The following is a 21,745-nucleotide window of genomic DNA, read 5'->3' as shown; positions in this document are numbered from 1 at the left end:
TAACTTTTATATGAGCATTATAACAGACTGAGAAAGTTTGTAAATGTCACAAATTTCACAACTTTCTTACATACCCTTTTTTTCTTTCTTTTTTTTTGGAGATGGAGTTTTGCTCTTGTTGCCCAGGCTGGAGGAGTGCAATGGCGCGATCTCAGCTCACTGCATCCCCCACCTCCCAGGTTCAAGCTATTCTCCAGCCTCAGCCTCCCGAGTAGCTGGGATTACAGGCATGCACCACCACGCCTGACTAATTTTGTAATTTTAGTAGAGACGGAGTTTCTCCATGTTGGTCAGACTGGTCTCGAACTCCCAACCTCAGGTGATCTGCCCGCCTTGGCCTCCCAAAGTGCTGGGATTACAGGCATGAGCTACCACACCAGGCCCTTACATATCCCTTTTATACATTCTTATGTACATTTTAAAGTGACAACGATGAGCATGTTTATTGACAGACCCCAAAGATGTAGCTATTCTGTAGTATATAAAGGAAAAGTAGGTAAACTTCTAATTATGGTCATTATTTTAGTGTTTGTTCCTACTTAGAAACTATTCAGGTATCCAAAGATTATTTAAGTTGTTGATTTACATTAATTTACGTTTTAAAATTACCTAAGGATCTTCAAAATTATGGTAAGACAACCCAAACCAAAATATATAAAAATGTTTGTCATTTGTTCAGCATCACGAGGGGAAACACAAAGCAAAACCAAAATGAGATATTACTTCATACCTATTAGGTGGACTATCATCAAAAAAATGGAAAATGATAAGTGTTGGCATGGTTGTAGAGAAATTGGAGCTCTTGTGCATTGCTGGTGGGAACATGAAATGGTACAGCTGCAGTGGAAAAATGTATAACAATTCCTCAAAATATTAAAAGTAGAATTACCACGTCATCCAGCAATTCCACTTGTGCATATATACACACACAAAAAAATAGGGACTTGAACAATATAGCAGTGTTCAGAGCAGCATCATCCACAGTAGCCAAAGGTAGAAGCAACCCAAGTATTCATCAGTGGATGAATGGATAAGCAAAATGGTATATAGAGATGATGGAATATTATTCAGCCTTAAAAAAAGAGGGAAATTCTCAATCACACATGCTGGATGAACCTTGACAACATTATGCTAAGTGCAATAAGCCAGTAACAAAAGGACAAATATTATATGATCTACTTACATGAGGTACATAGAGTAGTCAAGTGGCTAGAGATAGAAAGTGGAATGATAGTTGCCAGGGGCTACGGAGAGGAGAGAATGGAGAGTTAAGTATTTGATGGGTACATAGTTTCTGTCTGGGATGATCAAAAAAATGATGGATTGCATGGATAGTTACATGATAATGTGAATGTACTTGATGACACTAAACTGTACACTTACAAATTGTTAAAATGGGTACCTAGGTTGATTCTGTTTCTTTGCCGTTGTGAATAGAGCTATGATGAATGTATGAGTGCCTGTGTCTTTTTGGCAGAACGATTTATTTTCCTTTTGGTATATGCCCAATAATGGGATTGCTGGGTCAAATACTAGTTTTAGTTCTTTGAGAAATCTCTACACTGCTTTCCACAGTGGCTGAACTAGCCCATCAAAGGTGGAGTGGATAAAGAAAGTATAGTACCTATACACTATGGAATACTACGCAGCCATAACAAAGAACAAAATGATGTCCCTTGCAGCAACATGGATGCAGCCAGAGACCATTATCCTAAGCATACCAACACAGAATCAGAAATCCACATGTTCCTGCTTTTAAGTGGGAGCTAAACCTTGGGTACACATGGACTTAAGGATGGGAACAGTAGATGCTGGAGGCTGTGATATAAAGAAAGGAAGTGGGGCAAGGGTTGAAAAACTAACTGTTGGGTACTATGCTTACTACCTGGGTGTTGGGACCATTTGTATCCCAAACCTTAGTGTCATGCAATATACCCATGTAACAAACCTGCCTCTGTACTCTCTGAATCTAAAATAAAAGTTGAAATTTAAAAAACCCCAAAGTGAAGTAAACAATGAAAATAAAAAAGTGGTTCAAATAAATTTTATGGATATTTTACTATAAATAAAAAATGTTTAAACAATGTTTATCAGAATTATAATTATTTAGTTGAACACAAACTTACATTTTTCAAAATCTTCAGCATTACAGAGGTATGATGTTAGCTTTTTTGATTAGTAAACCAATGAGTAGTTTTGGAAGTTCAGTTGAACTATTCTCATTAGAAACCAACCCCTATATAGGCATCCTTCATTTTGTTACGCTTCATTGCATTTCTCAGATACGCCGTTTTTTACAAATAGAAGGTTTGTGGCAATCCTATGTTGAACAAGTCTGTTGGTGTCATTTTTCCAACACCATTTTTTGGCACTGAAATATTTTTAAATCAACATATATATATTATATTTAGATGTGCTATTGCACACATAATAGACTATAGCATAGTGTAAACAGTGTTCATTGGAAAACCAAAAAATTTATGTGATTTGCCTTATTGTGATATTTACTTTATTGTAGTGGTCTGGAACAAAACCCACAGTACCTGCAACGTATGTCTGTATTATTACTATTATCTTTTTGAGACAGAGTCTGGCTCTGTCACCCAGGCTGGAGTGCTGTAGCGTGATCTCGGCTCACTGCAGCCTCCTCCTCCTGGGTAAAAGCGATTCTCCTGCCTCAGCCTCCTGAGTAGCTGGTATTACAGGCACCCACCACCACACTCGGCTAATTTTTGTATTTTTAGTAGAGATGGGGTTTCTTCATGTTGGCCAGGCTGTTCTCCAACTCTTGCCCTCAAGTGATCTGATTCCCTTGGCCTCCCAAAGTGCTGGGATTACAGGCATAAGCCACTGCGCCCGGCCAGGTATGCCTGTATTATTTTAAAAATCCATTCATGTATTATACTTAATACTAATAATTCTGAGAAAAGAGATAACTATTTTTCCCCTCAGACCAAACATTTTAAGCTAGCTTTATTTATCCAAAGATTTACCTTAGTTATGTATACTTGGATTCTTTTTCTTTTTTTTAAATTTGAGATGTAGTTTTACTCATGTTGCCCAAGTTGGAGTGCAATGGTGTGATCTCAGCTCACTGCAGTCTCCGCCTCCTGGGTTCAAGCGATTCTCCTGCCTCAGCCTCCCAAGTAGCTGGTATTACAGGCGTCCACCACCACGCCTGGCTAATTTTTGTATTTTCAGTAGAGACCAGGGTTTCACCATATTGGCCAGGCTGGTCTCGAACTCCCAACCTTAGGTGATCCGCCTACCTCAGCCTCTCAAAGTGCTGGGATTATGGGTGTGAGCTACCACGTCTGACCTATACTTGGATTCTTAAAAATGTTTCTGAACTAGCAGTTTCTGTTAAGAGTTCCTTAGTTTCTGTGAATTTGGAGAATAATTTATATACATGCTTACTTATCTCTGTAAATCAATTTTACAGAGCTCTTCTGTTTAAGAACTGTAACATGTAATTTATTAATACCCTCTGGAGGTAGGAAAATACTTCACACACAATGAGAAATAATGGCTTTTTCATATTATAGATGCACAAACATGTAGAAGGCTTTTCGCTTCAGTTCTACAACTTTAGCCACAGATCACAAGTAAACACAGAAACTAATCGTTTCAAATCTCACAGGAGCTGTTCTCCTTAATTAATTAACTCACAAATATACAAATAGACAGACAAAAGGACTAACAAACCAGATTCTCCGTCATCTGTCATCCAGCAGAGAATAGGTTTCTGTCATCCATCCAACAGAGACCATAAATGAAATCCACCTATTACTGTTGCAGTCTTGCCAGTATACCACGTTTAAGTCTTGTCATCTGAGGTAGTACCTGGAGTTCTTTGTCTCATGACCAAGAAAATTAAGGAGCATGGACACAGAGTGAGATAGGAGTGAAAGTTTAATAAGTGAAAGAAAAAAGCTGTCCACAGCAGAGAGGGGTCTGGGAGAGGGTTGCCATTTTTACAGTTGAATACGAAAGCTTTTATAAGAATCACCCCTCATCTCTGTAGCTGTTTGTGTAACTTCCCTTACCTGTGAAGCTGTCTGTGTAACTCCCCTTAATCTGTGCAGCTGTGGGCATGTCTTTAGGAAAGCACAAAGTATCGCTTCTCTTGGTTGTGCAACTGTGGGTATGTTTTGGGTAAGGTCCACCCCTCCCCGTGCAAGTTCCCATGGAACCCACCGTGTACGTTCCTGAAAAGGGGAGGAAACTTTTTCCTGGGAGCCCATGGATTACATCAAGAACAAAGGCTTCTACGTTGGGCCTTGCTTTCTTACCTGTGCAGCTGCAGCCTGAGTTTTCCCCAGGTTGCTCTATTTGTGCCTGTAGCTTGATTTTTCAGGGTGTTTCTGTGTTTGAAGGAGTTTTACCAAAGATGTATCCTAACTGTCTGCCTGACCGTTTTTTTTTTCGTTTCTCATTACTACCATCATTGGGGATAATGTATTGGTCATGAGTGAACCACAAACACAAAGGCACAAACTTAGTGGAGAAGGAGAAAAATACATGGAGAAACATCAAAGTTAGAGCTTTATGGCTGCATGGGCATCTCTTTGGGAGCCAAAGAAAAGTTGTGTTAGGGGTGTGTTTCTCATTTACTTAGCTCCATCACGTCTACTTGAGCTTCTCGGTGGATGACCTCCAGAACTGCTGACTATAATTTTTAAAAAGGTAAAATTGTGACCTTCATGCAAATAGAGAGGATGAACACACGCCACATATTGACTCAATTAGTGCAAAACCAGTAAGGCATTAAAACTGGTACAAAGAGCATTTAAGAGTATGTACAGATACTAAGATATATGCATGTGATTTAATAGGAGATTGAGATGAGATTGCTAGATTAGATAAAAACAACTGGTTATTGTCTTTCATGGTGGTAAACCATAACCGTTGGGCTTATTTGTTCCCGCCGCCCCCCACCCCCGCCCCACACACAGAAATCTACAAGTTAACCTCTGCACCTGCAGAGTTGTAAAATAACCCAGTCAATAGAAAATCAAGCCTAGAGCTTCACTGAAAGAATACCCAGTGCTATAGTGTGAATGTCGGTATTCCCCCAAAATGCGTATGTTAGAACCTAATGCCTGGTGTCATAGTATTCTAAGAGGTGAGGCCTTTTGGAGAGTGATTACGTTATATGTGCTCTGCCCTAAATAATGGGATTATGTGCCCTTATAAAAGTGGTTGAAGGGAGCTACCTTCCCCTACCATCACGTGGGGAGACAGAAGGCACCATTTATGAGTAACAAACCCTCACCAGAGATCGAATCTGTTGGTGCCTTGAACTTGCACTTCCCAGCCTCGAGAACTGTGCACAATATATTTCTATTGTTTATAAACTGCCCAGTGTAAGGTATCTTGTTATAGCAGCCTGGATAGACTAAGGCACCCAGTAATTACTCTTTTCAGATAATCTTTCTACCACCTATTTTTTAACAATAAGTTGAGTATTCCTTATCTGTTCTGTTTAATAATTACACATTAAGTATTCCATATCTGAAATGCCTGGAAGCAAAGTGTTTCAGATTTTGGATTTTTTCAGATTTTGGAATATTTTCATTATACTTACTGGTTGAGCATCCCAAGCCTGAAAATCTAAATTCTGAAATGCTCCAGTGAGCATTTCCTTTGAACATTATGTCAGTGCTCAAAAAGTTTCTGATTATGGAGCATTTTGGATCTTGGATTTTTGGGTTTGGGATGCCTGACCTGAGCTAGTAATTCTTCAATTTAGTGTTTTAAAACTCTTTTGATTATAACATTAATGCATGTTTATCTAAAAATTCGGAAAATAGAGAAAAGAATTTAAAAATTACTCATAATCGCTTTATTGATAATATTAAATTTATTTCCCCCTGTCTTTAGTGTTTAATGGTCAGCCAGAAAATTAGGAATCTGTTACACTTGATTTTTAAGTCACATATATAAAACTATGTGATACTTTAACAGCATTACCAGTTGTATTTTCCAAATTAATTTTATTTTTTTTCATTTCTTTTTTTTTTTTTTTTTTTTTTTTTTTTTTGAGACGGAGTCTCGCTCTGTCGCCCAGGCTGGAGTGCAGTGGCGCAATCTCGGCTCACTGCAAGCTCCGCCTCCCGGGTTCACGCCATTCTCCTGCCTCAGCCTCCCGAGTAGCTGGGAATACAGGTGCCCACAACCGCGCCCGGCTAATTTTTTGTATTTTTAGTAGAGACGGGGTTTCACCGTGGTCTCGATCTCCTGACCTTGTGATCCACCCGCCTCGGCCTCCCAAAGCGCTGGGATTACAGGCGTGAGCCACCGCGCCCGGCTTTTTTTTCATTTCTTAACTGTAGACTGTTATTTCAAAATTTTATTTAGTTTTGGTGTTTTAAATCATAGATTTTGAAGCCACAGTGGCTTAGCACATCTTTGTATTTCTATTATTTATTTATTTTTTTGAGACAGAGTCTCACCATGTCTCTCAGGCTGGAGTGCAGTAGTGCGATCTGAGCTCACTGCAACCTCCGCCTTCCAGGTTCACGCCATTCTCCTGCCTCAGCCTCCTGAGTAGCTGGGACTACAGGCGCCCGCCATCACACCCGGCTAATTTTTTGTATTTTTAGTAGAGACGGGTTTCACCGTGTTAGTCAGGATGGTCTCGATCTCCTGACCTCGTGATCCGCCCGCCTTGGCCTCCCAAAGTTCTGGGATTACAGGTGTGAGCCACCACGCCCGGCAGGTTCTGCTCTCTTAAAGTCCCTGAAGACTTTCAGTCTTTGAACTTCCTAGTAAATCCCCTCAAATACTGGCCTGATGCCTAGCGTATGACTCTCCAGTCTCCTGTTTTTTTGAGCCTTTACAGTGTTTTGGGCATAACTGAGGTACAGGGAAGCAGGTGGGTAAAGAGACAGGTACACTTTATCAGAGTAAATATGCACCCATTCTGGGAGCAGTTTGGCTGGAAGCCAGAATTAGCCTATTAATATTGATGTCATTTCTACACAGTGCCTTTGGTATTATACCACATAGGTCATTAATCACGGAAGTTATTCCTTTTCTCCCCAACATGTAAGGTGGTTTTTCTTTTGTATAGGTAGAAGTGAGCTTTATTATTTTTTTTCTTGTTATCAGCTAAATCCTTGAAATTGAGGAACTTCTGAAAAATTACATTAATTCTTCCACATATCTGAAATATGCAAAACTGCAGACTGGTAAAGATAAACTAAATATTGCTAATCACATGACAGATTTATGTATGAGGAAATTAAAGATAATTGCTGTTTAAGTAACTTTGCTATTAAGTTAGCTACTGATGGAATTTTGTAGATACGATCTTAGGATGTACTATTCAGACCCCTGAAAACCAAAAATAAAAACTGACCTGGCCAGGCGAGGTGGCTCACGCCTGTAATCCCAGCACTTTGGGAGGCCGAGGTGGGCGGATCGTGAGGTCAGGAGATTGAGACCATCCTGGCTAACATGGTGAAACCCGTATCTACTAAAAATACAAAAAATTAGCCGGGCGTGGTGGTGGGCGGCTGTAGTCCCAGGTACTCGGGAGGCTGAGGCAGGAGAATGGCGTGAACTCGGGAGGTGGAGCTTGCGGTGAGCTGAGATCCGGCCACTGCACTCCAGCCTGGGCGACAGAGTGAGACTCTGTCTCAAAAAAAAAAACCAGAAAAACAAACAAAAAACACAGACCTAAACTTTTTATAGTCTGCAAAGTGCTTTTATTTGTATATTGTTGTTTCTCACAGCTAATGACAGTTGAGACTGACCAGTAGTATGATTCTTGTTTTAACAATGCAGACATTGAGGCCAGGCGTGGTGGCTCACGCGACAGAGCGAGACTCCTTCTCAAAAAAAAAAAAAGACATTGAAACTTTTATTTTTTAATTTTTTAATTTTCTGAAACAGGGTTTTGCTCTGTTGCCTAGGCTGGAGTGCAGTGGCACAATCTCGCCTCACTGTATCCTCTGCCTCCTAGGCTCAAGCAATCCTCCCACCTCAGCATCCAGAGTAGCTGGGAGTACAGGCATGTGCCACCACACCCGGCTACTATTTTGTATCTTTAGTAGAGACGGGGTTTCATCGTGTTGCCAGGCTGGTCTCAAACTCCTGGACTCAAATGATCTGCCCACCTCAGCCTCCCAAAGTGCTGAGATTACAGCTGTGAGCCACCATACCCTTACCTAGACACTGAAACTCTTAAAAGAAGTTAAATTACTGTCTTAGTTAGTTCAAATAGCCAGAAAAGTATACAGTGGAGTTAGGGCTCAAATCCAGATCTTTTGACCTTGAATTCTATAACCTGATCACTTTCTATTTGCCACTTATGGTTGGCAGGCTCTTCTTCTACCTGTATTTCCAAAATGGATGGATATCAGTGATTCTCAAGAGTGTGGCCTGGTAGTGCCTGAGGCCCTTTCAGAGGGTCCACAAGGTCAAAATTATTTCATGATACCAAGACATGATTACCTTTTTGACTAAGGTTTGAGGAAATACAGCAATCCCATATATCGAAGTAGAATTCTCAAGGCAGTAAATAGAGAATGGTAAGTGAGTTAAGGAGGCTTCTCTAGGAATGGATGACTGAGCCTCCTGGAAAACTACGTTAAGGGACTGTTGTAAGACGTAGCTCTTTGGGACCTAGTTGGGGTGGGGTGGTAGAGGAGAGTATAGAGAGCTGGAGGATACCCCTCCGGTGGGCTAAATAATTTGTATGTGTGTATTGTTTAGTGTTGATTCTTTTTTAAAAACAGGTTCATTCTTGGTGTTTTTTAGCCTCTTTGTGTTAGGACATGTAATGAAATGCTTATGTTGTTAATTGCTGCATGGAATACTCAATGCAACAGTATGGATAGGTGGAGGTAATTCACCAATTCATTATTTGGTAGTGAGTTTCCAGTTTTTCTCTATAACGAACAATACTACCTGACCACTCTTATAGATAAATCTTTGTATTGATTCTTCAGTAAGGGTAAACTCCTAGCTGCAAGATGACTAGATGGGTGTGTGTGTTCATAGGCGAACATCAGACATGTTTGTTAAATCAGTTTATGGTATTGGAGGGTTGGCACTGATTTTTATTTTTATTTTTCCTGAATTTCTTAGCTAGGTGTGAGTGATCTGGGGGTTCTGGCTGCTCCAGCTGCAAGGAACACAAAGAGAATCAGTATCTCAGGCTCACCTCCAACTCATTCTCCACAGCTGCCATGTACCTGTTGAAAAAAATTGTACTGATTGGCTTACTAGTGAAATTGAGAAGCGCAGATAATTATTAACCAAGAGTGCTGAGTCGACCAGTTATACTTTTAGGAAAATGGCCTCTGACCTGCCTTCCTTGGATCGTCTGTGAAGTGATGGGAGGCGGAGTAGATAGGTATATAGCTTGTTGTTTTCTAAGTAATTATGAGGCAGCCCATATCTTACAGGAAGTGCTCTGCAGTTGGGGAAGACCCCAGCTTCCACCGGAATTGAGAGATGGGAGTAATGTTTGTGAGAGGACAAATTGGTTATGACTGGACTCAGAGGAGAACAAACCTGTGAAGTAACTGAAACAGGTTTTCAGATGGGAGGTCCGGGGATGAGAAACATGGTGAGTGAGAATCAGAAACTGAGAAAGTAAACTGCAGGTTGAACAAGTATTTCAAGCTGGTACAATAAGTAAGACTGATTTATATTTAGGGTTAACAGAGTGCATTGGTTATTTAATAATGTGCTTATTGAGATTATACTTATGTTCTTTTTTTTGATAGCTGCAAAATAGCTTGCTGAGATTTTGATTGTGATTGCATTAAATGTATATATCAACTTAGGAAAAACTGAGGTCATGACAATATTGTCTTCTAATCCATGCACACATAATGTTTTTCTGGTTTTTTAGATCTTTGATTTCTTTTGTCAGAGTTTTGTAGTTTTCTGTATATATTTTGTTTGATTTATAACTAAGCGGTTCATTTTTTGTTGTATTGTAAATGGTACTGTATTCTTAATTTCAGATTCCAGTCATTGTTGGTATATAGAAAAGCAACTGCTTTTTGTATATTACCCTTGTATTCTGGGATCTTGCTATAATTGCTTATTTCGGTTTTTTATTGTTACTGATCTTTGTTTGTTTATTTTAACCTACCTCAGTCACGTTATCTATAAAGAAAGATAGGCTTTTCCTCCCTCCCAGTCTATACACCTTTTATTTCCTTTTCTTATTGCACAAGCTAAGCTTTCCAATATGATGTCAACTAGGAGTGATGAGAGAGGATATCCTTACCTTTTTCTTTCTTACTAGTAAGTTTGCTGTTAGCTGTGGGTTTTGGGATATATATTATTTAACCAATTGAAAACACTTTCTTCTGTTCCTAGTTTGTTAAGAGTGCTTAGTCATGAACAGGTGTTGGGTTTTGCCAGTAATGTTTGTTGCGTCAATTGATATGATCATATGATACTTCTTCTTTTGGCCTATTGATGTGATGAATTACATTAATTGTTCATTAATTGCTTTTAAAAAACTGCTTTTCTAACGTCAAGCCAGCCTTGCATACCTCGAATAAATTTCTCTTTTGTTCATGGTATAATTCTTTCTACGTATTGTTGCATTTGATTTGCTAATATTTTGTTGGGGATTTTTGCATCTGTGTTCATGGGAGATTGATTTGTAGATTTATTTTCTTGATTTTTTTGCTTGGTTTTGGTGTTATTCAACCTGTTCTCATTTTTCTTTATTCTCTTCTAGCTTTTATTCCTATACATTCTCTGATTTTAGCTGTGTGAAAATGATGCACAGTAGTAGTGTATTTGTTCACTTGAATTAGTAATGTCTAACATCCACTCAGTCTCCAGGAAAGCCTGTTTTATGCTACTTGATACTGTTCTTTACATGGTTTTCATTTAAGACCAGTTATATTTAAAATGTTGAATTTTAAAATGAGACATGTCATTTAACTAGCTATATTTACAGGAAGATGGTTATACTCTGAAATCTCTAGATTTTTCCTGTGAAGTTATAGTTGAATTAAGATAACAATGAAGAATAACTTTTTTTTTCCTTTGACTAATAAGGAGAAGTATCATAGTCCCTTTTACTTACCCAAGAACTCTCACCTAGAAGATATAATGGAATTGTGTACCTTCTCAGAGCTGGAGCACTCACAGAACAGGCTTGACTGGCAGTATCTCACCCCACCCTTTTCTTTTATGTTCCTCATATTTTTCTCATGCATTTCTTTCCTAACTTTTGTATGAAATAGAAGAACATAGTTTTTATGGTTTTATTTTATTTATTTTATTTCAGTAGGTTTCTGGGGAACAGGTGGTGTTTGGATAAGTTCTTTAGTGGTGATTTCTGAGACTTGAGTGCACCCATCACCCAAGCAGTATACCCTGTGCCCAATATGTAGTCTTTTGTCCCTCACCCCCCTCCTGCCCTTCCCTCTTAAGTCCCCAAAGTCCATTGTGTCGTTCTTACATTTTTGTGTCCTCATAAGTTAGCTCCCTCTTGTAAGTGAGAACATACAAGTAACCCATTCCTGGGTTACTTCACTTAGAATAATGGTCCTCAACTCTATCCAGGTTGCTGCGAATGCCATTATTTTGTTCCTTTTTATGGCTGAGTAGTATAGAAATGGAAGAACATAGTTTATTTCCTACTGTCAAGTATTAAAACAAGTAAATTGAAGAAAACATAAATTGATTTCTTTTTTTGAATTTTGTATTTCCTCAGTATTTCTATGATAAAAGTTTTGCATCTTAATGTAGGGTGTGACTAGGGATGATGAAGGAAACAGAGGAAAGTTTAGGACTTATTAACCTGAGGAAAATGAAAGTATATTATATATTAATTATAAGATTATTTTGATATTTTAAAAATGGCAAACTGTTTGCGTTTATGCCTCTGCTTTTTCTTAGGCAGAGACTCCCCCTAATGGGCCAGATTGTGGCTATGGCTCCTTTCACCAGCAGTACTGGCTTGATGGAAAGATCATTGCTGTGGGGGTGATTGACATTCTCCCAAACTGTGTGTCATCTGTGTATTTGTACTACGATCCTGATTATTCGTTTTTGTCTTTGGGTGTCTACTCTGCACTACGGTAAGATTGGTTTTTGCCATTATTGTAGTGGGTTATATAGAACTTCAAATAATTACTCATTTGATTATATTTAATTATGTAACAGTAGAAGTCCTATTTGACAATGTATTATAATGATTTGTTGCTAGTCTCTTATATAGAATACATACTACTATGTAATAGGCATTCTATATAAGAGTTAAATACTACTATATAATATATAGTTATATATAATTTGTAATTTTCATTTAAGAACAACATTTAAAATCACATTGAATTTTAAAATAAATGTCATTTAGTTGTATTTATAGGAAATATACATATTATATAACTATAAGTATATAATTATATAATACATAAGTAAATATTATGTATAACTGGTATCTATAATCTCTGGTGGTTTTGTATTGTATTTGGAAGATACTACCTTTAGAACTGATGCCAGTGTCTGATGGTAATTCTCTAGCTTTTTAAGGTATCCATCTAGTTAAGAAGTCATTGTATTTGTGGGTAGCTTTTGTTGTTTATACATTTATTTAAGCCCCCCTGTCGGAACTACTTATATTCCTTAAATGTTATATGACTTATATTCTTGTCATCACTATCTTCTACTTCTTTTTTCCTTTTCAAATGAGATGGGGTCTTGCTTTGTTGCCTGGGTTGCTCTCGAACTCCTGGGCTCAAATGATCCTCCTTCCTCAGCCTTTCAGGTACCTGGAATTACAGGCTTGTACTACTGCATTCAGCTTTATATTTTTTTACTGTTAATTAAAAGTTAAGTTAATATGGTGTAAATGAATCAAAGTAATATGAGTCTACTGGAAGAAATATACATGTATACAGAACAGGCCTGGGGAATCCCTGGCTGACTGGTTGAATTTATGACCCTCATCAAAAGATAATTTCCCTTTTGTGTCCATGGCTGCAAACATGTATATAAAGCACAAAACATTTTTAATGGTGAGAAGACTGGAGTCTTCCTCCAGTTTTCTCTATTTATTTCTGTTTGTCTATGTGTATATGTGGTGGAGGAGGGAAGGAGGGTTGGGAACTATTTTTCTTTTGTTTATCTGGGAGCTTGAGTCTCTCTCTTTCTCACTTTTTACTGTTGTGTCATACTTTTCTCATCTCTCAGTCTTCATGTCTGATGGTCACATTTTTCACGTCATAGTAAAATGTACTGCCAGATTATTTTTTGTGTATGTACTTTTTTATGAATTATAAAAGAGTTGAAATTTTTCATTAAATCAGCAATTTAATGTTTTTAAAAATCTGGTCCATAAGTGATTTTTTTGTGTCTGTTTCAGTGGCCCACAATATAAAGTTCTTCATCTTAGCATTTTCAACTTGACTTTTTTCTTAATGCCAATTTTTAACAAATCCACAATTACATAATATTTACAATGGATCTCTGTAACAGTCTTTTATTCTTATGTATTTAATCACATTTTTGTATAAAGTAGTTTAAAAATATTTATGGCTGTTGGTGCTCTCACTGAAATTGAAATTGATAATTTAAAATATTCGTGTTTTATAACTATAGATTTTACAATTATTATATAACTTCAGAGGTTTTATTTCAGAAAAGATATATTTTCTTTATACCCAAATCAGTCAGTACTTTCAAATAATTGCTGGTTTTTTGTTTTGTTTGGTTTTATTTTTGTATTATCACTTTACAATGTGTTACAGATTTTTCTAGGCTTCTCAGATGAATTTTTAAGGGTGAGATTTATTTCTACATAATAAGCTCTGGCCTATTTCTGAAATATTTCGTGGCTCAATAAACTGAGAGATGGTTTAGATATTGAGATGGTAAATAATTAATTCCTAGCAAAATTAGCAAGAGTTCTATTGACTGCCTAGTATATCCCTGCAAATACTAGAGCTGGAGAGCCGGGAGGGAGCAGGAGAGGAGCCTGAGGTCATGAAAGGTTTGCCAGTTGAGGGCTGGATGGCTGCGGCTGCTCTGCAGTCTTGTCACTTCCTTTTGGTGCTCTCGAGAATATGAGTTGCAGAGTTTATAGAAAAGGGAAGGCAGCCGGGAGATTGACCTCTTGAAGCAAAATTGGAGAAAGTAGGTTATCAGTTGCTAATCCCATTATTGATTTTAATGTATTTTGGTGAAATCTGTTCCCCTCAATTTCTTAAGTTTCTTAAGCAATCGAACAATCAATATAGTTTTATGTTTATAGATTTATGTAATGTAGCCTGTAGATTTTTATTTTTTTATTTATTTAATTTATTTTTGTAATCAGCGTCTGCTTATCCATAGCCTGTAGATACAAGAATTGTTTGAATTGGGGATCATGAGCATGGCATCTGTTTTTGTGTTTTTAGAAAGATACATTTTAAAAATGTAATTACATTCATAGACATGAGTAAGACAGGTTTCTAGTTTGTCCAAACAGACCATAAATAATAAAACAGACAACTTAATTTCAGATACTCCCTAGCACTGTGACAAAAATAAAATTAGCGGTGGTGGGCATGAAGCCTGTTTTATATAGATTAGTCTTTCCTCATAGAGAACAGGTGACATTTCAGGGGCAAAGGAAGAAGAAAAGGAACCAGTCATGTAAAAATCTGAGGATAGGAAGAAGCTCAGGTGAAGGGTAGCAAATCTAAGTGCCCCGAGGTGGCCAGGAAAAACAAAAAAGTCTTTTGGGCTCGGGTGTAGGGAAGGACGTAGAGAGACTTATGCAAGGGGCAGAGAGGCAGGTGGAGTTGGTGAGAAGGATTCAGCTGGAGTGGCGCTTGTAGGACAGGGTGGGGAGGTTGGGTTTTATTTATATGTGGTGCCAACCCGCTGCTGGGGTGGGAGATTGGGAGATCTGATTAATATTGTAAAAGATTACTTGACCTGTTCTGTGGAGATTATGGAGGGGCAAGAGTGGAAACAGGAGCCAGCTGGGAGGCTGCTGCAGTCATCCAGGGGCACCATGATGTTGCTTGAACCAGAATATCTGAGGCGGAGGTGGTAAGAAGTGGTCAGATTCAAGACATATTTTAGAGAGAAAGCCCAAAAGACCTGCTGATGGATTGGACACGGGGATGAGAAGAAAAGGATTAAGGATGACTCCAAGGTTTGGGGCCTGAACAAATCTGGGGAGACGTGATGAAATGAACTAAGGTGGGCAGGACCAAGTGGATTGGTACCATGACTGGGTGGGCCTTCTCGGAATTGGTGGTCTTACACTTGCTTGTGTCAGTGCATTCTTTCCTCAGTTTGAAACTTGAGAGTGGATTAATTCTGGAAATAGGATTTATTCTGTTATAGGCTAATAATGTTTAGTTTGGTTGGATTTAGAAATACTTTTAATTTAAAAATGAATTCTTAAGGTAATAATTCTTCAAGGATTTAAATTTGAAGTAGAAAAATGCACAGAATATTGCATTACAAATACATTTCTTTATTAGTAGCATCAATTGCTACTAATAAAGAAAAGAATACCTTAAGAAACAAACATAAAAACAAAACTGCTTTCCTCATACTTTAGAAATATACTGAAGTTTTACTAAGCACTTACAAACCAGTCATTTAGCTGGGCAAGTAGAATGAAATTCTGTGCCAAGATTTATCAGGATACACATGAAAACCACTTCATGCATAGGTGTTACAGTGGAGAGACTGACAACTTCTTACGTTCGAGTTACTTGGCTTATTCCAGCAAATACAGAAAATGTGGTGAGATAACATGGTATTTCCTGCTCTCTAGTTTTAGGGGAAATAAATATTAAAGTTGTACCTAGATAAAGGAATGAGTTAGGTGTCATATGCAGCTGAAAATGTTTGCATGTAAATGGTCATAATAATAGTTATTCTTCCTGAAATTTATTGGCTTTTGCGTTTTCTAAAATTTGCTCTACTGTTTTTAACCTGTTAAGCCCAGATTCTTTGAGAGCCGTAGGGCATGATGAACAATAACAGATCACTGTAGGTCTCTTTAATTTTATGCTATTTGAATTTTAGATCAGGTGCTTTGTCCAATAAAGTGTAAAACCTGAACTTAGATGCATTTGCCTAAAATTATGTAGAGGGGTTTATTATTTCTTTAGTAAAAATTACTGTATAGTGTATGTTTTAAAAGTTTTTCTTTAAATATTTGTAATTTTTTGATAGCTTAATATCAGATTTTATCAAATGTTTACCATCAAATTACATAGATATTTGAACATCGGAACCAGAATTAACTGCCTTCAGCTTTCTTCTTTTTCTTTTGGCAGAGAAATTGCTTTTACTAGGCAGCTTCATGAGAAAACTTCTCAACTCAGCTATTATTATATGGGTTTCTACATTCATTCGTGTCCCAAGATGAAATATAAGGTAAGGTTGATTTTCACATATGTGTGTTTTTATTATAGAAAAATGAATCTCTAATAAAATTTTTATCTCAGGGCACTGGATTTGAAGCTTTGAAGGAAGGACGAATGGGTTAATAAGGAAATCTCTTTGCTGCCTCAGAAATTAAGCTTTCTGTAATGAGAACCACAGCCTCTCCTGCTCTCGTAATCCATCGCATTATTGTGAGATTTAAGTATATTTCAGAATTTCCCTTTTAAAAAACGTTTTATGACTCTCGTTAATGAAACTCTTTGATGTCTCCTAAATATGAGTGGCCCACTGTAAAAACTGCAGAGTGAAGACCAATGCAGAGGAGCAGACCCACCGCGACTGCAGTAACTAAACACGTCTGCTTTACTTAGAGTGAGGCTTTCAGCTCTGAAGATACATGGATCTTCTACTTAAAACTTGTGAGCTAGGGGAAGATTAGGGGCATTTTACTTAAAACCAGGGCATACAGTGGTCTGGTCAGTGGCCTAGGAGGACATGGTTTTTTACTACACAAGATGTGGAAGAGGAAAGGAAGGAGTAGCTCAAGAAAAGAGTAGGTAGGATAGAGAAGCACATTTCAAGGAGAAGAAGCAGTAAAAGAAAGGATTCAGAAGGGCAAGTGCTGATGATGTATTTGTAGAGGAAAGGGTAACTGAAGGACTGTGCAGGACCCTGAAGGCCGGGCTAAGGTACTTAGGCACCTGGGAGTCATCAACAGTTGCAGAGCAGAGCAGCGTAAATCAGAAAATGTACATATGTCCACACATAGAAATATGACTTAATGGGGGTTTTAAAACAAGCCAAATTAAACAAAAAAGCATAATTGAACCCCTGTGTACCCATTACCCAGCTTTAGTAATTTTCATGCATTTGTTTCATCTGTTCCTTCACTCCATTCCCACCTCCACCCTCTCTTGAATTATTTTGGAGCAAATCAAAAGTATCAATCTGCCAATATTGTAGTCTGTATTTCTAAAAGATAAGGGCATTTTGAAAATGTAATCACGATCTCATCATATACCTAGAAAGTATTAACAGCGTTTCCAAATATCACCTGATCAGCATTCATATTTCCTGTTTACTTTATTGTCTCATAATCTTTTTTACAGTCAATTTGTTTGACTTAGGACTCAGTAAGGTTCATATATTATATTTGTGATGTGTCTTTTAAATCTCTTTAAATCAATAAATATTCCCTCCCCCCACCTACCTTTTTTCTTTCTTACAAAGGAATAATTCACAGGACTTGGTGATTAACTAAATTTGGGGATGATTATAATTCTAAATCTTTGAGGTTAAGTACTGAGTGGGGAGATGGTTCCATTATCAGAAATTATGGATTCTGAAAGTAGGACTGGCTTTGAGAGACAGGTGAAAATGCAGGGCCTTGCTGGTTTTACATTGGCAGTCCAGGTAAGCTGATCAAGGTGTCCTGGCATTTGGAGGTTTTCTTTTGAGCTTATATTTAAGTGTACATTGTAGGGAGATAACCCCTGAATTTGGTTATCCTCAAAAACTTCTTTTATGCCTGAATTACTAATTCACTTGATGGGCCTTAACATATGTTCTGTACAGAAGGAAAAGTATGAGCATATTTCCGTTTTGCCTAAAAATAATGATTTGCTTATGTTTTTACTAGTGTTTTATCCTTCTGGCTCATTTTCATCTGGTACTAGATCTAAATTAGTTCAGAGCAGAAAACTCTAGTACTCAAGATATTTTAATGCATTTATAAGACTGAAAGAAAACTCTGGCTGTCCTTATATTAATCTTCCTTTATGTAGTACATGACCCATTCAAATGAAGTATTTTCATACTAGACTTAGGGACTGGCACAGATTTCACTTTTATGTCTCGTCTTTGATGACCGTTCTAGTCTCACAGCATTTCTCTTGAAAGTTTTTAATTATGCCTAAGCTAAATTCTAATTGGCCCTATATTTTAACCTAGGTCTTTTTTTTCTTTTTTCTTTTTGTTTGTGGAAATGCTGAATATAGTTTCATCATCCTTTTCCTCTTCATGAAGACGTTTTGCTCACACCTTTGTTGACTCTAGTTCAGACTAAATATTTTAGATTCTTTAGTCTCCTTCCTAGGTAGAGCTCTGCTTGGAAATTCAGGCCAGCCTGTGTATAGTTTTAAGTTAAAGATTTAAGGCCGGGCGCGGTGGCTCAAGCCTGTAATCCCAGCACTTTGGGAGGCCGAGACGGGTGGATCACGAGGTCAGGAGATCGAGACCATCCTGGCTAACATGGTGAAACCCTGTCTCTACTAAAAAATACAAAAAACTAGCTGGGCGAGGTGGTGGGCGCCTGTAGTCCCAGCTACTCGGGAGGGTGAGGCAGGAGAATGGCGTAAACCCGGGAGGCGGAGCTTGCGGTGAGCTGAGATCCGGCCACTGCACTCCAGCCTGGTCGACAGAGCGAGACTCCGTCTCAAAAAAAAAAAAAAAAAAAAAACATTTAAAAAATGCCGTATGTGCTTTTCAGTCTACCTTAATTATATCCAGTCAAAATCCATAAGAATTATAGCTTCAAAATATTATTTGTTTAAATCCATTTATATGAGAGGTACCCCCATGCCTGCTTGCCTTCTGGTTTGCTTTCTTCCTTCATCCAGGAAATACTTATTCAGATCCTACTGGAAATAACAGCCGTGAACAATACAGGCAAGATCCCTGGTCTCTTGGAACTTCCATTCTAGTGGAGAAGCTAACAGTAATCAGGAAGACAGATGTCAGGGATGAGTGCTGTGTAGACATTAATTAACTGAGTGTGGCTACTTAGGGTCCTCTCTGAGGACGAATGTTTAGGCTAAGATTTGAATGTCACAGAGTCAGCCAATGGGAAGTTTTAGGGTCATTGCAGAAAGGCACTGAGGAAACAGCTAGTGTAGCACTGCCTAGCCTTTTAGTTGCTGCAGTCGTCAGTTTTGACTGGAGTTGAGGACCTGGAGAACATTTTCGTAAGACCTGTGCTTAGGCCATATATTCAGAGATTTTAAGTAATTTGTTCTGGGATCAACCATGGGCATCAGACTTGTTTAATGCTCAGAAGATTCTGATATGAAGTCAGACTAGAGAATCACTGTACCAGATTATTTTTTCACAGCTGAGAGCCTCATGAGGAACTGGAAAGACAGTTATTCCCCATTTTAAAGTTTACTGTTTTCTGTTTATTGAATTCGGAATTACTCCTATTGAAGAAGCTCATTTCTTTGCCCTGTCATCTGTGGCCTAGAACATAGAACACTGACCAACCATAGAATTCCCACTTTTTTCACCCTACTTGAGACCTTTATCCGTACTGTACTCTCGTTTTTTACCCTTCCCTTTGCCCCTCCCCCAAGCTTGCAAATTCCCCATCTATCATTTTTCAACTCCAGTAATCGCTACTGGACTCTTAAGACTAGATTTCATCATTCACCCATCTACCCCATAGCAGTTTACATTTCTTCCCAGAACTAGTCCATCTCCTGTGCATACATTCCATGAGAGTCTAATTGACATTTAACTTCTTGTGTCCCAGGTTGCGAGCAGTGTGCCTGCTACATAGTAGATATTTAATGCTTAATATACATTTGTTGAACTAATGAATGAAAATACTAATGCAGAGAGCTGAGAAGTGTGTAGGCTAGTGAGAAATACCTTTTCTTTTTTTTTTTTAACAAAAATGTGTTGTGCATGAATAGGTTATAACTTAGTAACAGATTCACAGTTCTAACAGAATGTGATAGGTATTGTGACTGATTGTCTTTGAGTATTGATAAATACTCTGATAGTAAAGGGAAGTGGTGACACAGGAATGTGTAACAGTTTGGAGAAGTTGCTTAACTACATCTGGTCTCAGTTTTTGCAACTGTAAATGGGAATGATGTAGAAATGAGACAGGTTGTTATCTGCATTTGAGTGTAGATTCTACCTAGTTGGGTAGCATTCATAAAATCATTACCTGAGCTTCTTTTGGGGCCTGTCACAGCTCTCTCTGTTTGTATACTGATAATTGACATCCAGATTTCTAAATGCCTGCTCCTGTTATTAATCAGACTTCTTAGATTAGTTTAGATGCTGGGGAAAGGGAGAGGCATATATTACTGAATACCAATACTGCCTCTCTCTGAAAGTTCCCAGAATTGCGGACACTTGTCTTTTGCTTAGAGGCCAGTGGCATAGTATTAGTTTGTTTTCATGCTGTTGATAAAGACATACCCAAGACTGGGAAGAAAAAGAGGTTTAATTGGACTTACAGCTCCACTTGGCTGGAGAGGCCTCAGAATCATAGTGGGAGGTAAAAGGCACTTCTTATGTGGGGTGGCAAGAGAAAATGAGGAAGATGCAGAAGCAGAAACACCTAATAAAACCATCAGATCTCGTGAGACTTATTCACTACCACGAGAACATTATGGGGGGAGCCACCCCCATGATTCAAATGATCTCCCACTAGGTCCCTCCCATAGCACATGCAAATTATGGGAGTAGAATTCACGATGAGATCTGGGTGGGGTCACAGAGCATACCCATATCAGACACTGAGCTCTGTTAGGGGATAGTGCTACAGTGTAGAGAACCTTTAAGTAACAAGTCTTATATTGTGCCATAGGATGTCTGTCAGCTTTGGCTTTATCTGTTTAGGACAAAATAAGTCTCTTCGAGCTCAGGTATTTATTCTGAATAAAATGGTTAGTTTGCTCCATTGGAGTGAGGAGAAATTGGTACATTTGTGCTAGGACTTCAACCTGTATGTTGTAATTGATGGCAATCTAATACTCAGTTCTAGGCCATGTAGATCAGAAAAGAGTATCCTTTCTATGCTAACACCATTGTAATATTCCTGCTTATCCCACAAACTGAGCTACTGAATTTGAGGAGGACTAGTCGGTGTGTGGCAGAATATCATGTCACTCCGTTAGTCCCTCTTCCAAATACTGCATCAGAAGCTAAGACTGTAATTTCTGTTTACTTAGGGATAAAGCTGGGCAATTCAGAATAATTTATGGTCACTATAGATTATTGCCACTTCATTCCTGTTTTTAAAATAGCAAGTTACTGTGTCTGTAGAAGATCTTTAGAGCAACAAGTATCATTATAAAAGATGACTGATTATATACATTTACTGGAATTAGTAGCTGGTCTGGGTTGGTAGAAATTACTTCAAAAGCACATTGGTCTTTTTTAAAATAAAGTAATGCTGACATGAAAACTAATGTTGCCATGTGGGAATTTAATCTTTCTGCCATCTTTTGGTAAATTTATGTTTTTTTTACAATCTTGAGTCTTGACAAAAATCAATTGACAAATCAGGAAATTGAGAGAAAGTGATAGAATTCTCCTTCAAGAATTAAAACTGAACAGTCAGCATAGAAAT

At 38.1% G+C, this 21,745-nt stretch overlaps 1 protein-coding gene across 4 annotated transcripts in view; it reads left to right on the top strand.

Moving 5' to 3' along the window:
- ATE1 (arginyltransferase 1) overlaps window positions 1-21,745 on the top strand; it is a 186,943-nt gene that overhangs the window by 70,772 nt on the left and 94,426 nt on the right. For all 4 annotated transcript variants that reach the window (XM_050804581.1, XM_050804580.1, XM_050804582.1 and 1 more), the window contains 2 exons: window positions 11,887-12,068; window positions 16,275-16,374. In XM_050804581.1, coding sequence (XP_050660538.1) covers window positions 11,887-12,068; window positions 16,275-16,374 — 282 coding nt within the window. The remainder of the gene's footprint in view (window positions 1-11,886; window positions 12,069-16,274; window positions 16,375-21,745) is intronic.

Source organism: Macaca thibetana, chromosome 9 (genome assembly GCF_024542745.1).
Source record: "Macaca thibetana thibetana isolate TM-01 chromosome 9, ASM2454274v1, whole genome shotgun sequence".
In the NCBI taxonomy this organism is placed as follows: Eukaryota; Metazoa; Chordata; class Mammalia; order Primates; family Cercopithecidae; genus Macaca; species Macaca thibetana.
The sequence above is the reverse complement of the archived record's forward strand: the minus strand, read 5'-3'. Positions and strand labels throughout refer to the sequence as shown.